The following is a 16,976-nucleotide window of genomic DNA, read 5'->3' on the forward strand; positions in this document are numbered from 1 at the left end:
GAGAACCTTTGACTTGGTAAAGAACCTTTATATCCACTTCTTTAAAGCTGTTAAAAATGTCCTTCCCACTCTGCAGCATCGCTCAAAGAACTTTATGATGAGATGCTCATTGAGTTTTGTAGAAGCCACAGGTGAATAATAACACAAACATCTTTATTATTTTCATCATTATAATCATATCTTCTTTTAAAAAAAGGGGGAAATAAAAACATAAAAAAAGAAAATTAAAGTTGCAACTCAGTTCAAAGTCAAGGAACGTTGAGAATGGCTTCTGCATGAAGTCATCTTCGAATACCAATATGATCTGGCCTCGGTGATGGTGGTGGCAGTGGTAGGGACCTGGAATCGATCCGGGATCCCAACCGAACACCCCCAACCCTCCCTATATTACAAAAAAAAAACAAAAAAAAACAAAGTGCCACACCTGAAGGAGGCTGAGGCAGATGAGCTCCCACAGTAACGGCCACAGATCGTAAAATAAAGCGCTTTGCTTGTTTCATGGTTTTCTTTTTTTTCTTTTTTTGACCCGGAAATCCCAGAAGCGTACTCCTTAAAACAAAACTCCATTTCTTTCAATACAAAATATAATGCTAAGGTCAATAAATAATCGTCCATAGAAGTCCATGAGTGTGTGGGGGAGGTGGTGATGGTGGTGGGTGGGTCTCTGCTGCATGAAATGGGGTCTGTGGATGGGAACGGTGAGACAGACATGTGACATGTGACAGAGGACTGCACAGGGAAGAGAAGGAGGGAGAGAATGAAAGTGAACAAATGGAGAGGCAGAGGGGGCATGAGGGGGCACACTTACAGCGCCTTTTAGTTTTAAACTCTCTCTCTCTCACACACACACACACGCTCGCATGTAAGTAAAATGTAAAGAAAAACAAAACATGAGGACAGTTGCAAAAATGAAAAAAAGAAAACGGGTGCGCTGAAAGTGTGTATGACTTACGCTCGTTATGCAGAGGACTGTTGTCTTATCAATAAAGAGCATTATACAGCATACATCAGCCTTCATAACACACACACACACACACACACACACACACACACATACATACATACATACAGTCCAATTCATACTCACACATTTCGTTTGAGACTGTAAGAAGGCTAGGCTAATTTGGCACCTAGAGAAATGTATGTAAACATAAGCAGATCTACACCTCTGAGGTCCTCCTCCATCGGCCCAATACTAGCAGTAGAAATGTCTGTTTGGCCTGTGCTGTGTTCCACTGAAGAAACGAGGGAAATACTGGGTTAAAGGAACACTCCAGCATCCATCTGCCACACCTGTAGCATAACACCTGTAGCATAACACCCCAAATGACTTGTAGCATAACAGTTGGTCACCCCAAACGATAAGGTCCCTCTACTTAGACAAAGTCCTGTAAAAATGTTCAATTTTGTTGACTTTCTAATAAGCTCACATCCTCTACAGACAACACACTCATGCACATTGTACCCCACAATTACTGTCTACTGTTCAATTTGAACCATTGGAGACAATGGCTACCATAGACCACCAAAGTCATGCTGTTATTCTGTAGTCAGCTTCCATATTGGGAATTTATCTTTTATCAATATTCCAAACCCAATATGTTTGTCCCATGTACAACATTTTCCTGCATGGCAGTGGAATGACAAGGTTATTAAAGCAATACTATGGAAAATTTACACTTTTTTTCTGGACAAGCTGATATTATATAATTGTCACAGGCCTCTCGAGCATTGTCCTGCTCACTTCTCCAAGCTACGTACTGCAGTTAGCAGCGTGTCGAGGCCGGAGTAGCAATAACAACAATGCTATTCACCCTATTACAGGTCGGTGGACCATCAACATGATTTTGAAGCTGTTATTTGGAGGTAAAAATGTTACATACTGTTGCTTTAACAAGCTGAAAGGTGAATATTGCCACATCAATGCTACAGGAAGACTAACACTGCATTGAAGGGCCAACTACTAAATATTAACCTCAATCATATAACAACCGCATCTTGTGGCCACTAGAAATGTAATTGTGGCCTCAATATATTATCTTGTGGCCTCAATACACTATTTTGCCACTACTAGAATTGTAATATTGGCCTCAATATCCTATCTTGTTGCCACCAGAAATGTATTTCTGGCCTCAATATACTATCCTGTGGTCTCATTATACTATCATGCGGTCACTAGAAATGTAATTGTGGCCTTAATATATTCTCTTGTGGCCTCTTTTGCCTATTTTAACTTGTGACCATGCCTTACTGAGAAAAATGTACATAGGGCAAAATGTATCAAATTTGTAAAACATTTTTGTTCACCACAGGGCGCGATAGCAGCAAGTTTCAAAAATCACATTCACTTCAGTCACACAGAAATGTAGCTTAGTTCCTAATACGGACATGGCACTAACTACAGAACGACAACACAACATTGGTGGTCTATTTAAACAGATTTAAAAGTAAATTGGTTTTCAGTAAATGTCTTTTCTGTGTATGATGAAAATTAGTGTCCATGGTAAGATTAGCAGGGATGCAGACAGGCGGTCACATCATGCTAAGTGATGTGGCGTTTTTACTTGGAGTTTTTGGATATTTTACATCAAACAGAACATGCCATAGCATGCTAAATGTGATGAAGAGCAAGAATCAACACATATTACTTGCTCACCCTGCTCTCGCTCCCCTTCTTTATGCGAATGTGCTGAGCAACAACCAATTACATAGCTGATACGTGGCACAGTGCTAACAATTCCACACTTGAAAGCACATGGAGATATAATGGAGATATAATGGCTGGGAACATGGGAACATTACTACTTATCATAAACCATATTAGGCTGATTTTGGGGACGGTACTACTCTACCCTGTCTACACTTTTACTCTGCAATCTAAAGTTTCTTGTGTTTGGCCTTAATTAATGTCCTGCAAAACTGGTCAACTGTACACTACAGGTGTAGCACAAAGAGATTAGGCGTAATAAATGCTGGGATATTCCTTTAAGTGCGTGCAACAACCGGAGAGATCCTCAGCGCTCTGATGCCTCCTGTGGAGTGTGGAAAGTACACATGGGTTTGTCTGTATAACCCTGTGTATAAATCTCAGATAAAAATACATCTAACCAAAGGCCCCGCGAACACCAGTACCACTCTTAAATAGGTTCACTGAACCTTAAACACTCATTCTTTAAAACACATACATACATACATACATACACACACATACAGACACTTTATCTGGCTTAAGTTAGACTGGTCACGTCTTAATGTAAAATAAGAACATTACTAATGTATATATCCACATAGTGGCATGCCAAAGTTTGGGCACCCCTGGTCAGAAAAATATGTTACTATGAATAGCGTGGTGAGTAAAAGGTGACCTGATGACCTATATAAAAGGCGTAAAGTTAAAGGTGATACATTTCTATAATGTTTTTAAGCAAGATCATTTTTTTATTTTCTTTTTTTTACAGTTTCAAAACAACAAAACCCTGCATCCTGGTCAGTACTTAGTAACACTGCCTTTAGCAAATATTACAGCTTTAACCAGCTGAGAATCTTTCAATTCTTAGTTTGGGGGATTTTGGGGGCTTTTCTCATACTCCTAGTTCTTTCTTGCATGCACTGCTCTTCTGAGCTCTATCCACAGACTTTCTGTGACTTTTAGGTTGAGGACTGTGTAGGCCATGGCTGAACCTTCAGATTGTGCCTCTTGAGGTAGTCCATTGTGGCTTTTGAGGTGTGTTTAGGATCATTATCCTGCTGTCGATAGGTTTTTTTTTATACACACTGTGATGTTTGTTTCCAGAAATTGCTGGTATTTAACTAAATCCATTCTTCCCTCTACCAATGAAATGTTCCTCAGCCTACTGGCTGCTACTCAAGCCTAAAGCACACGTCCCTTGCTTCCAGAATACATTAGCAGAATAGTGCACCACTCAGAATCTGCTAAATGTTTTCTGAGCTCAAATCTCTTGGGATGCCCAAATGTTTGCATTGTGCCCTTTGTCACAAAATAATATGTATATAAACAATAATGTTTGAATGTTTAAATTTCTTCTGATTTGGTACTGCCAATTAACCCCCCCATTAATAGTTCCCCTCAGCATTAGCAATGCTCCCGTCACTAAGAGGACAAGGTCTTAACACACGTCTCCTATGACACATGCAAAGCCAGCCACCGCCTCTTGCATCGCTGGGCAGCCGACACTCTCGAAGGACAGCAGCAGATACCCAGCTCCACCGCACCAGCTAACAGATGCAGGGAGAGAGCATGGCTAAAGAGCATTGTGCTCTTTATGACTCCTGCTGCTGATGGCAAAGAGGCGCAGCTTGAGACTCGAACCTGCAAATGAATTTTTCCATCTTTCACTTTATGCCTTTTGGAGGTTGTCATCTACTCAATGAACTATTAACAGTAACCAGAATCTTGATCAAACTTTTGCATGCCACTGTGTGTATGTATGTATGTGTATGTAAACATACACTTACATATAATACATACTCAAATGTACGTTTTCAATCTTCATGCACAACTGGTGGTTCACTTGAGAAAATAAAATGTTTTTTTTCTGTTTTTACATTTTATATTTACCACAGTATATGAAATTCCTCTAAATCCTGTTTGGCAAAGTAGCCAAATACCTCTAATAAGTAGACTCTAATAGAACATCATTCTATCTTTAAACTCTTTTTTTTTTAACTTTATTTATTTATTTATTTTCATTGAATATAAATCTGTATATTCTACACGAACTAGATATTTACAAATGTGTTTCTGAAGTACAATGTTACAACGGCAGGCTGAAAGGTGGTGAGGACATAAGGGGGGCCATGCCCGTGTTAACAGGGCACCAATGTGGTTTAACTGATGTAATCAGCATAGATTAACCATAAACCGCTCTCTACTGAGCACTGGTGGATGTAGATGTAGAGCCTTTTTAAGCCTGTATGCAATATCAACGCAAAGGGCTCAGAGGGCCCTAAATGGCTGCTCAAAACTGTTCTCTACCTCAAACCTTAGGGGACTGGGTGGGGTGGGGGTTGTGTGTCTACATCGGTCAAGTAGAAATGGCTTTATGCAAATACAGCGAAAGCAAAACAGTACTGGATCAGTGCCATAATACAGAAGAGTTCATGAAACTGCTTTTCTGAATTGCCCATATTCCTCTACTGCTGCGGAGGTTACACTCATAAACACACACACATTAAAAAGAGCAGTGGTTGCCTTGAAACTTCACATTTTGAAATGTATAGACACAGACGGCGGGCATGGGAGGTACCGAGAGCTCACAGTGTTAGCACCGGCATTTAGAACAGATTGATTTCCTCGAATCTATTCGTCTCTGCTCTCTATAGAAAACAGAAGTACAACAAATAAACGGCGGTCAGTTGAAGCGCCTGGCACTGTAGAGTGTGGTATGTGGCGGGGGACTTGACAGTAGGTGCTGTAGGTGATGGGAGAATGACATTCGTTATCAGCGGTTTTATTTATTTATTAGTTTTATTTTTTAATACCTGGGCTTGACCGTAAGATATGTTCACTTAATGGTTGATCTTCTGAAGAATTTGAAATGTAATGGACGTGGAACTGAAAGTGAGAAGCCTGTGCTGCGCTGTGCTGTGCGTTTAGCGGAACGAACGGCTATTGTGTGTGTGACAGCAGCTAACCCGTCCTGTATAACAAAGTAAAAAAAAAAATAAAAAAAAGTAAAGCTCCATTACGTCTGGAATTGCTGGAGCAGCGGCTGTGTGGTTGCAGAAGGCCTAGCCTGGAATTGACTAAGTTGTCAGTGGTCAGTTTGGATGGAGAACCACACTTGATGCCAACAGGACAACGCAGGATACCACTCTGCTCATCCAGTGATAGAGTGGGCTGAGTACTTAGAAAGTTCACATGATTTCATGGCTACAACTACTACCTAACCTACCTTACCTAACCTGTCATAGACAGTATAGTATAATGACTATTTACTGTATTTAGCAATTAATGTTAAGTTATGGTGATTTCTGGCTCAAAAGTATTGGGACACCTGCTCATTTATCGTTTCTTCCCAAGTCAGGGGCATTAAAAATAGCATATCCTGCTTTTGTTGGAGTAACCATCTCTACTGTCCAGGGAAGGCTTTTTACAATATTCTGGAACATTTCTGTGATTGATGTGATTGCATTCAGTGACAAGAGGGTTAGTGAGGTCAAGATGTTGGATGATCACCACGCCTCCTCATCATCCCCAACTCACTCCAAAAAGTATTGGCTGGAGCACCATCTCCACAGCGCAATGCTGGGGGTCCTAATACCCCTCTACCCCACACCTGGCATTAGTCATGGTGCCAACTGCTTCATCTTTTATCTGTCCCAGAGTGTCCTATTCTATTGGTAGTACTTCTAAGCAGGGACTGGGTGTCAGCAATGGGTGCAACCTAAAGAAGCTGAATGCAGTCATTAGAAAGGGTGTCCACAAACATTTGCATTTGTGTATTTCTATAACATTTATTGACAGCTCAGCTGTTCTCAGACCAGTTACGCTAAATAACTAAATAACTGAATTACAAAGCAGCCGTGCTTTAGGCCAGATCTTCTCTGCATGTCAAAACAATATACAGTCTGGTCCATAAGGATTTGGACAGTAACACGTTTTTTTGGGGAGGAATTTTGCGTCTGTACACCACCTCAATGGATTTGACATGAAGGGATTAGGATGAAGTGATTGAACTTTCAGACCTTTAGTTTTAGTAGAAGGTCTTAAGGTTTAGTTTAAGAAAATATTCTTAACCTGGTTGCTCTCTTTTTACAAGCTCAAAAGTAAAACTCTTGATTGCTTTATTTCAAATCCTTTATAGTAGTAGCAATTCCGTTGTAGAATTGGTGGACTACATCACAATATTTCATCGTAATTGTGATAAATGTCGTTAGCCTACTTCGTAGTGGAGGACAGTGGCAAATTTACAAAAACTGTCTCACTGTCCAACTGCTTGGACAATCTTCTTGGACATAAAAATTTTCACTGCCAGTTGGTTTGCGAGTGATTCAGTCACTGGTTCTGAAGGATTGAGGTTCAAGGCTTCCAGATCCAGCAATTCCTGACCGAGCTTTAAAAACAGAAGAAACAGACATGGTGTGTGAAGGCCCATCCTGAGCGTTTCATTGAAAGCTCACATTTTTCACTTAGGGCTTGTGACAAGACAAGACATAGTAACTTCAGATCCAGCGCAATTCTACAGTAACTGTTCATCCTAGACTTTTACAGTAGTAGTTTATGAAGCAAGATCATTTATCTGCTTAGCAGACTAAAGCAGAGGTTCTTAACCCGGTCCTCCGCCAACTCTGGATGGACCACACTTTCGGTGTGAGTTACATTGGACTGGTTTGCGAGCCACTAGATTAAAGGAGCAGCTTGATCACATGTGCCAACACGGCAACAATCAGCCGAAGCTGGCAGCCATTAATTAGCAGGATTTCATTTACAACAAGCTATTCGCTGCCTGTTTGCTTTCATTCACAGTTAGCAATGGTAGCATTGCTTGACTGAACTATTCCTTTCAGTAGGTCACTGGGGAAGGAGGCAAGATGTGCACCCACACAAACACACACACACACACACACACACACACACACACACACACACACACACACAAATGCACATCAGACGAACTGGGCTACAGCTTGTATTTCAGAGCCCTGTCATGAAATAGAATTATCTGATTATCTTCTAAACATACAGTACCATCAATATCAGCGCAATACACAACAGGGGTCAGAGTGGCGTATGTGTGTGCGTATCAGCATTGGGGTGCTGAAGGCAGGTCTATATGTCCATGCCTACAGCACAGAAAGCTCCATTTTAAGTCTCTTGAATGCAAATCAGCACCTCTCATGCTTCCTCCAGAAATATAATAGTTTAAAAATTCTAAAAAAAAAAAATAGTTCAACATTTTGCCAGCAAAACACCTTTTCTACCATCTAACCAGACCAATGCATCAGTGCTGTGTGACGGCCTCTCATTAACCCCCGATGACACTAACATGGTCAGTAAATATACAGAGGGGTGGGGTAAACGATATGGGCATAATTATATCGAAACGTCATGGTATGGAGAATGCACTGTACGCTGGAAGCTATGGACGTAATGCGGCGCTAAATTCCACAAGTGCGAGTCCCACCCGGAAACCTTAAGCTGTAAGCTGTTAGCAAGTAAAGTCTGGATTTGAATGCTGTTGTGGAAACAGTAGTGGATTTAGGAGTATCATATAGTATCATATAGTAACGGTGCAGGTGTATGGAAGCATACGGTCATACAGGTCTACCAGCAGTGGCAAAAATCCCAGTCTACAGGAGATTCTCGGCAGAATTGTGGCTGAAAGAGGAAACTGACGAACAGGGACTGCCGGTGTGTTTCACGGCTTGAGAATGAAAATACGGTTCTCTGTGAAGTGTTCTGTCAGCTATTGGTTCTAAGGGACCTGCATTAACTTCTAGTAGCGACTCGATTTGAAACACGCTGGCGGTCCCTCTCCGTCAGTTTAGTCTTTCGACACAACTCTAACGAGAGTGTCGTGTAGACTGTCTGGCAGGTGTTTATAGTCCCATCATCCTTGTACAGCGCCATCTGCAGGAGCCAGGAGTTACTCCCACCTTAAACAAGCATGGTGACAATTTTTTGTCCGAGGAGCTTACTTCACATATTTAGTGATTTAAAAAAAATGGCACAAAAAATAGGCACATTTTCTCAAAGAGGTGGATGGGAGACCATTTGTTATAGGGTAATGAATTGAATTTCTGCACAGATAATGAATGGTCTGGCAGATTTCCATTTATTACACCAAACAACTGGCTCACAGAGTTTTTTTAGTGATGAATTTGTCTTAATTAAGGAGTTTAGCTGCCATAATGTCGAACTATTTGAACTATTACAGTCAAAATCTTTAAAAAGAATGCCAGAATCTATCCGCTCACTCTGGCTGCAGAGATACTGTATGTAGTTAGCGGTAGTTTTACTGTGTCCTGACCCATCAACCTCCTCTTCACCTAAAAAAGGATGTAACAGAGGTTGAGGTTTGTGTACCTTTTTAACACATACACACACTCTCTCACACACACACATACAAACACACACTCACTTTCAGAAAAAGTGACCTCATGACCTTGCTCGGCTTGTGTATGTACAAGAACAAGAAGAACAAAAAAAAAAAAAACACCTTGAACAAAAAAGCCTAAAAAATAAATAATATTAACAATACTAAATTTCATAATGTACTTGAGTGACCAGTCTAATTAAGACCTAGGCATCTTCTCCTCCCTCTGGCTTTTCTTTTATGACTAAATCTATTATCCTCCTCTCTGATAGCAGTTGTTAGAAATATGTTAGCATTCTATATATTTTGTTATGTTTTTCTACTCTTTTGTTTTTTTGCACCTGGGAAACATTTAGCCCCTCCCATAAAAAAAATAAAATCATCCATCCAACCACCACCTCTACGCCTTGCCTCGGTGAAAGCCAATCAGAGACAGTGGACAGGTCAAAAGCTGACAGGCAATAGGCAAATAGGCCGGATGTGGAGCGGAGAAAGTGGACTCCAGTGTGTCTTATTGCAGAGGCTCTCTCGTCTCTAGTCGACTCGTGATGACATCAGGAGAACAAAAAAGTACTCAGCTGTGTTCGTACGCATAGAAAGATTGAAGAAAAAAAAAAAAAAAAAAAAAAGACAAAAAAGGCTGTATGGATCAGTAGTCGTTGCTGTCGTGGCTGTAGCCACAAGCATTGGAATGATGGGCCAGAGAGAGAGAGAGAGAGAGAGAAAGAGAGAAGTAGAGAGAGAGAGAGAGAGGCTGCTTTGTCAACCCTGTGTCTTCCAGTTTCAGTCTATGCAGGTTCAGAAGATTCCGGAAGGGAGGAGTTCTTACCTCCGAGACGACAGACAGGAGGTGTTGCATGTGAGGGCAATTCAGAATGAAAAAAAAAATAATAAAAAAAAATCTTAATCCAACCAGAACGAGGAGGCTGAAGATCCCGTTAAACCAGCGTGTACGTTCTCTTTTCTCCTTTAGTGGTTGTATGATGGAAATAGGAGTGCAGGGAAAGAGGGGTGAGCACAGAGGGAGAGAGAGAGAGAGAGACACTCCAGTGAAGGAGGTGGGTTGATGGGTGAGTGGTTTTTGGAGATGGGCCGAGGTCTAGGACTCAGAGGAGGAACGTGAGCCCCCCTGCACCAGCGATCTGTATATGGATGAGTTGAGGAAGCGTGGGTAGGAGTCTCTGTGCATGAGTGTGTAGATCTGCAGCTGTGCGTCCTCGAACGTGTGTGGAGTTGGTTCCTGCATCTTCTTGTTGATCACCTCCCGCACCCGCGAGTCCAAACTCACCTGCCAGACAGAGAGGGAGACAGAGAGAGAGAGAGGGGTTCAGATATGGGGAAGTTAATCAGGGGAGCTTTGCTCCACCTACTCATACAGTGGGGTCCAACTGAGAGGGTCTGAGACAGCTAGTAAACACTAATGCTTGTGTTTGTCGTCATTACAGTGATATGGGTTTATCAGCAGAACAATTTGAATCAAAATGCAATATTAAAAAATTCATTGTTGCTTTGGGCACTTGAGCGGTATGAAGTCCACAAGTTTGTGTGAAAGCTCCTGATCCACCTGAACGTGAAGTCATCTAAACATGAGATTTAGGGTGTTTATACTCATTAGCTATGGTTGGATTAAAGTGAACCCTGGTGTGATTGCTCTGCTGGCACAGTATGCTAGAGTAAGTGTGAGCGCTGCCTTTCCAACTTCCAGCTGCACACCAAACAAGTGGACTGAGACAGACCGAGCAGGAGGTCGAAACGAACTCTGGTGCGGTTCGTTTGAAGTATGAACACAATACGAACCAAAGGCATCTACTCGAACCAAACACAGAGTTTAGCATGGACATGCCCTCAACTTCTGCCCTCAACATCTAGTATAAAGCCTGCCCGCTCACTCCACCAACGTCATGCCGTCCACGTCTGCCCGCTTCATCACGGGTGAGTCTCCATGCTGCAGACCTGCCCACGTTTCAGTGCTTTAACTTCTTCTGTCTGACGCCTTAGTTTAGTGGGGCTGTGTCCCAAACCGCACACTCTCACACTACATACTAGTGTTTCAAAACTAGCCACCATTAGAATCACATTCATACGTGTAGTAGCCTCAGTAAAGTAAAGATGTGTGTGAGATGGGATGTAGACTGACAGCATGGTGACGCCTGTGTGTTATCTCCTTAGGTGCTTGTGCATCGTGCTGCTGGGGTATGCTTGCGAAACTTTGCCCAGTGTACAAACCAACGTTTTTTTCTTGCTAATTCCAGGTTCTTTCATACTTTATGACTTATTTTGAGTCGGACATGGACTTATTGCACACACTAGGGTGTATTACTCAGTAACTACAGGCTCATCTGTACAAACTGGTGGGGCTATTCTTTGGGCCATAGGCTGTTTAAAGGGTTAAAACTGTAGCTTTGAAATGACTGACCTCATGGCGCAACTATGACTGTTAACGAGGAAAATAATTTCTTATTTGAACTGACATGTTTTAGAGCCCTAAAAAGCTAAAGCTATTTTCGGTGGCGACGTCGTCAACGTCAAAGCGGCAGCCTTACTAGACACGCCAGGTTAAAAAAGCATGTGGCTCAAATCTTATAAGGATACAATCCAGATACTAGTCACTTAAAGGTGTAAACAAGGTCCTTGTATTCCAAGATAGCCGAAAGTCAAAACCCGCTGACTAAAGTGATGCACTGAATTTCACCTAATTCAACTGGACACATTTCAACATGAACACGATATACCTGTACAGCCCAAACCTACATATAAATCAAAGAAAAGTTGCTAACCCAGCAGAGGGCCCACCGAAAAAAAGGGGTAAGGGTCCCCCTGCTCCTCATTCCAGTGCCTACCCCCCACTCTTAAATCAGCAGCCCTCCCTTCTACACACACAGCACAGTCTATTTATAGAGCTCTTCTATGGAGGCCAAGGGGGGCACAATTTATAGTTTCCTGTGGTCAGATTTATGTAATGTTTCTGAGAGTGTGTGAGAGAGGTGGAGAGACAGAGAGAGAGGTAGAGAGAGAGAGAGAGAGAGACTGACTAACCTAACTGTAGCTATAAGTTCTCTGGGGGAGTTTTGCAGAGGTGATATGAGCTGACACACACACTGATAAACTGAAGCGCAGAGACATTACACATTAAGAACACACGTGGTTTACATTAACATATACTAAAACACAGCAGTCACGCATGCCACTGGGGAGAAAGCATGCACAGTCTGCATTTGTTCTCACTGAAAGCAGTACAGTTACTGCCTTTCTCCTCTCTCTCTCTCTCTCTCTCTCTCTCTCTCCGTCACCATCACACATACCCCTCAACACAGAAAGACTTTCTCTGCATTTATGATACATGCTCTGTTTTAGTGCTGCCACTATTAATAACATTTGTAATCTAGTATTATAACACTTTGTTATAATAACTAAGGTCTGTGTGAGCCGTGGGTGCCAGGGAGCCTGTCACTGGTTCACCAGTTGTCCTTCTCTGGTCCAATTTTGGTAGGTACTGCCACTTACATACTGGGAACACCCTTCAAGACCTAGTCTGATGTTTTTTTGGAGATGCTCTGACCCAGTCATCTAGCCATCACAATCTGGCTTTTGCCAAAGTGGCTTAGATTCCCACGCTTGCCAATGTTTCCCGTTTCCAACACAACAAGAACTTCAGACTGGTCACTTACTACTTAATATGTAAATCCCACCCCTTGACAGATGCCACTGTAACCAGATGTCATTCACTTTACTTGTCAGTGTTTGTTGATAGGTGTATTTGTATATATACATATATATTACTTAGTTAAATGATTTCTCATTGAAAACCATATCCTGATTTTAAATCAGGGGCAATTCACCAGAACTGTTTATTTAGTTGATGGACTGCATTTAAAATCCTAAAAAAAAAAAAAAGATTGTTAAAAGCACTAGGCATGGCTTACTCTTCTATCATCTTGTTCTGCTACATGAAGTTTTAATATAACATCTAAATCTTATAAAACTAATTGTATTATTAGCTTTTTATTATTAGCATTATTTAAACTTTAAAGTTTGACTAAAACTAAAAATACTTTAATTAATACCTCTCACATTCTCATATAAACGCAATATCTACCATTTTACATGATGTCATATGGTGTAACATTCATACATGATTGTGGGAGATATGATCATTACTCAATTTAAATGGGTTTCAAAAGTTTTGAAAATATGACAGCAAATAGTGACCCAAATTATTGAAAATGTTGAACTAGTCAGGGTAAATATTATTAAATTACCATTCATTACCATTCCATTCAATACCATTCACCATTCAGAATAATATTGAATAACACTATATGAAACTCATAGTAGTGCTATATATTTATTTTCCCTGAATTTTATGTCACACCATGAGACACACCATGAAAAAATAAAGAAGAAAAACAATGAAAGAAAACTCTTTATTTTTGCTCAGATTTTACACTACATAAATATATTAATTCTTTCTTCAAAAAATAAGTTAATAATTGCTCTGTACTACCCACATATTTAAACTACCCACATATTTAATTTGGGAGATGTAATGCCTTCACATGTTTTCCTGTGGTTTTGTTAACATTGTATATTCGTGTTACTCCGTGTTCCTCTATGATATCATTTATTTTTACTAAAGCTATTCTCATGAATACTGTGTCATCATGTAATCTCTGTGTTGTGACACACTTCAGTACCAGGAAGTAGCTTCCAAAACCTGGCTCCGGGTTCAACATTTGCATATAGCTAGAGTGTACAGTACACACTCATAAAGTAACTACACGGTGACGTGAGTCAAAACAGAGACGCTGTGCAGATGAAGGTGAACCACTATGTAGATTCCTGAACGCTTGCTCTTTGTGAGTGTGTGTGTGTGTGTGTGCACGCAGCAAGCTACGTTTTACTCTTTGAAAGCGCTCAGTGTTTATAATTGTTTTGCAGAGCTGACAAATGCAGTGAGCTAGATGACTCTGGGGCTTGTAGGTGTGTGAGGGCTGGTGAAAGGTGGAGTTGTCCCAGCAGCAGTGCTGTAGGGCTGGTACAGGGTTGACTTAACTGCCAGGAAAACACTCACTGAAGTCATGTTCACTTCATCACCGCACTGATTGAAAACATGAGTGGGTGGGGAGGTACCAGGGGGTGTGAGTGTGTGCGTTGGGAGGTTCATTGTCCCACGGTATGTGTGTCTATGAAGAAACAGAGGGACTGTGTGTGTGTGTGTTCGTGCTTGCACACCACACACCGCTGCAGCCTTGGATCATGTAAAAGACCTTGTGTTCTTCCAGTTGGTCAGACGCCAGCCAAATCTGGCTATTAAAAAGCTATTAAAATAACATGGGAGACTAAAAGACACTGGTGCACTATTACAGACTAGGCCAAAAGTTTACAACGACTTCCACGCTCAATATTTCACTCCACATATTTTATGCCACCATACATTTATTTTAAAAAAGCCAATTAGCACATCTACTTCATTCACATCAGGGGTCATTTTAATCATCTGAATCATCTGAATCATCAAATAATTGCCAGAAATTAATTTTGATTAAACTTTAAGCTTTATTTAAGCAAACTAAAGAACTGAATACAAAAAAAATGAACATGATTGTAATTTCAACCTTAGAGATCTGTATGTATTTTTCTGGTGTATGTAGCACACCAATAATTCACCAGGCAGAAGAATACATATATGATTTTATTTTCTTATTTTAGTACTAACTTATGAATTATTCTTATTTATTAAATGTATTTATATATGATTTATTCATTGCTTATCATTATTTTTTTATTATAAAACTAATGTCACAGTGGTCTCAAAAACCTAAATGCCAAATGCATACAAAATATTGTTTCGAGTTGCTTGTTGCTTTTACAAAAAAGATATCAACATAAAATATGACAAATTACATTAATGTTCAAGTCATAAACATATTTATTTACAAAAAACATGTAAAATAAACTATTCTTCTGACATACAATGTAGTCAGATAACAGTGAGCACTTTTGCTAGGCAACATGAGAGCGCAGGTTTAAAAAACAAAAACAAAATATGTTGATGTGTATTCAAGTAGAAATGCATAGATTTTCCCATCTTTCTGAATGAACTCTTACTCTCTAGAAGAAGTTACAGTAAGTATAGGGCTAGCCTGGGGCTGTGCTTTTAGCCTTTGTCTATTTAAAGCACTGTATTTCTCTCCTGATATCATGCTCATTGAGGAGAATTGAATAAAACTGTAAAATTGTATTCAACTAATAAACAACATATTTAAAAACCATTCTTCCACCGCTCAGTGTAAAATCTGGTAGTTAATCAGATTTTAGGACCAGTACTATCTAATACGTTTTATAAAATGACTTTTAAAACCTTACTGGTGGCCGACTGCAGTAAGGTCGAATTAGCAGTTAATTATTGTACCTGTGACTACCTTTACAGCCTTTTTTTATTACTCTTGATACAATGGGAAAAATCCTCAGGGAGAACTCCATCAACAAACAAACAACAAAGAAAGTTAAAATAAATAAATAAAATCCTCTTTAGGGTTTCTAAACAAACAAAGGCACCACAAGCAACTGTACCTTAATTTTTAAGAGTATACTCCAAGACCAGCAAAAAAAGGGCAGATGAAACAAAAATTCAACTGTCTGGCCATAATGATCAGCACCACGTATGGAGAACAAAGGAGTTAAAAAATAAACAAACTGTGAAGTGTATCACAAAACGGTTCTATTTTATTATTTAAATTTTATTCCATTTATTTTTTACTTATCAGATTCAGGCAAAATATCCAGTCAATCAGGCGCTACCTTATTTAAACAAAGTATTGAAAGTATAGAAGTTGTCAAATTGTTTACCAAACTGTTGTATTAAAAAAAGAATAATTGATACTTCAGGCCGCAGCAGTATGGCGAGTTTAGGTCTTTTCACACAATTTTTAAAAATGAACATCTGTGCACTAATGGCTTTTACAACAAGAGTGAAACTGAACTGAAACACTGCATCAGGTTCTTAAACATAGCCAGTTGTTGTCATACTGAACTGTACTGAAGTTTATTCGCTATTTTTAATGCCCAGAAATCCTCAAACTCGCCCTCTGCCATTCCAAAATACCTCAGGGAAGATGGCATTCTTGTTTTTGATAAGGTCTGAGAGGAGGCCTTTCTGCATATGCAAGGCACACCACTGATGGTTCTTCAATAGAGCAGCGTAAATCTAGTAAGTATTGGCACCAGTATGCTTCTAACCAGTCAGAATATTGAGCTGATATGCAAGTAAAAAGTAGAAAGTGGAGGGAGGTAGAGTTGATGGCAGCCAGTCCATTTGTAAGACTGTAATATACAATATTCCTTCACTGCTAAAATCATTTATAAGCCATGTGCAAAATGTTGGAGTGACAGTAAGATTAAAGCAAATAGTACAGTTAGAAATGTCTGCTTGGGTCCTCCTTTAGTTAAAAATCATTCTTCTTAGTCAAAAAATAAGAAATGAATCTATGGTCAAAAGGGAATAACATGTGAATTTGGTTTATAATTTCTCTTAATGTAGTTTACAAGTGCTCCAAATGTGGCTTATAATTGCCCCAAATTTGACTTACAATTGCTTTACATTTGGCTAATAATTATTTTTATTAGGGCCTCTAAGTTCTCAAATCTGCTTATAATTGCGTCACAAATGGTTTATAATTGTTCCAAATGTGAGATATAATTGCTTCAGATTTGCCTTATAATTGCTCCAAAGTTGGCCTCTAAGTGCTCCTAATTTCACTTAGAATTGCTTTAAAACCAGTTTATAATTGCTCAAAATCTGGCTAATAATTACTCTAAATTTGGCTAATAATTACTCAGAATTTTACTTATAACCACTTTACATTTGGCTAATAATTACTCTAAATTTGGCTAATAATTACTCCAAATTTTAGTTAT

The 16,976-nt window shown here is 39.9% G+C and overlaps 1 protein-coding gene across 5 annotated transcripts in view; it reads right to left on the bottom strand.

The window, feature by feature from the left end:
- Positions 1–132: 132 nt before the first annotated feature.
- Positions 133–16,976, bottom strand: part of rgs19 (regulator of G protein signaling 19) — a 61,698-nt gene continuing 44,854 nt past the window's right edge. For all 5 annotated transcript variants that reach the window (XM_072696551.1, XM_072696549.1, XM_072696550.1 and 2 more), the window contains one exon: positions 133–10,347. In XM_072696551.1, coding sequence (XP_072552652.1) covers positions 10,159–10,347 — 189 coding nt within the window. In that variant the 3' untranslated portion in view covers positions 133–10,158. The remainder of the gene's footprint in view (positions 10,348–16,976) is intronic.

This window comes from Salminus brasiliensis, chromosome 14 (genome assembly GCF_030463535.1).
Source record: "Salminus brasiliensis chromosome 14, fSalBra1.hap2, whole genome shotgun sequence".
Classification (NCBI taxonomy): Eukaryota; Metazoa; Chordata; class Actinopteri; order Characiformes; family Bryconidae; genus Salminus; species Salminus brasiliensis.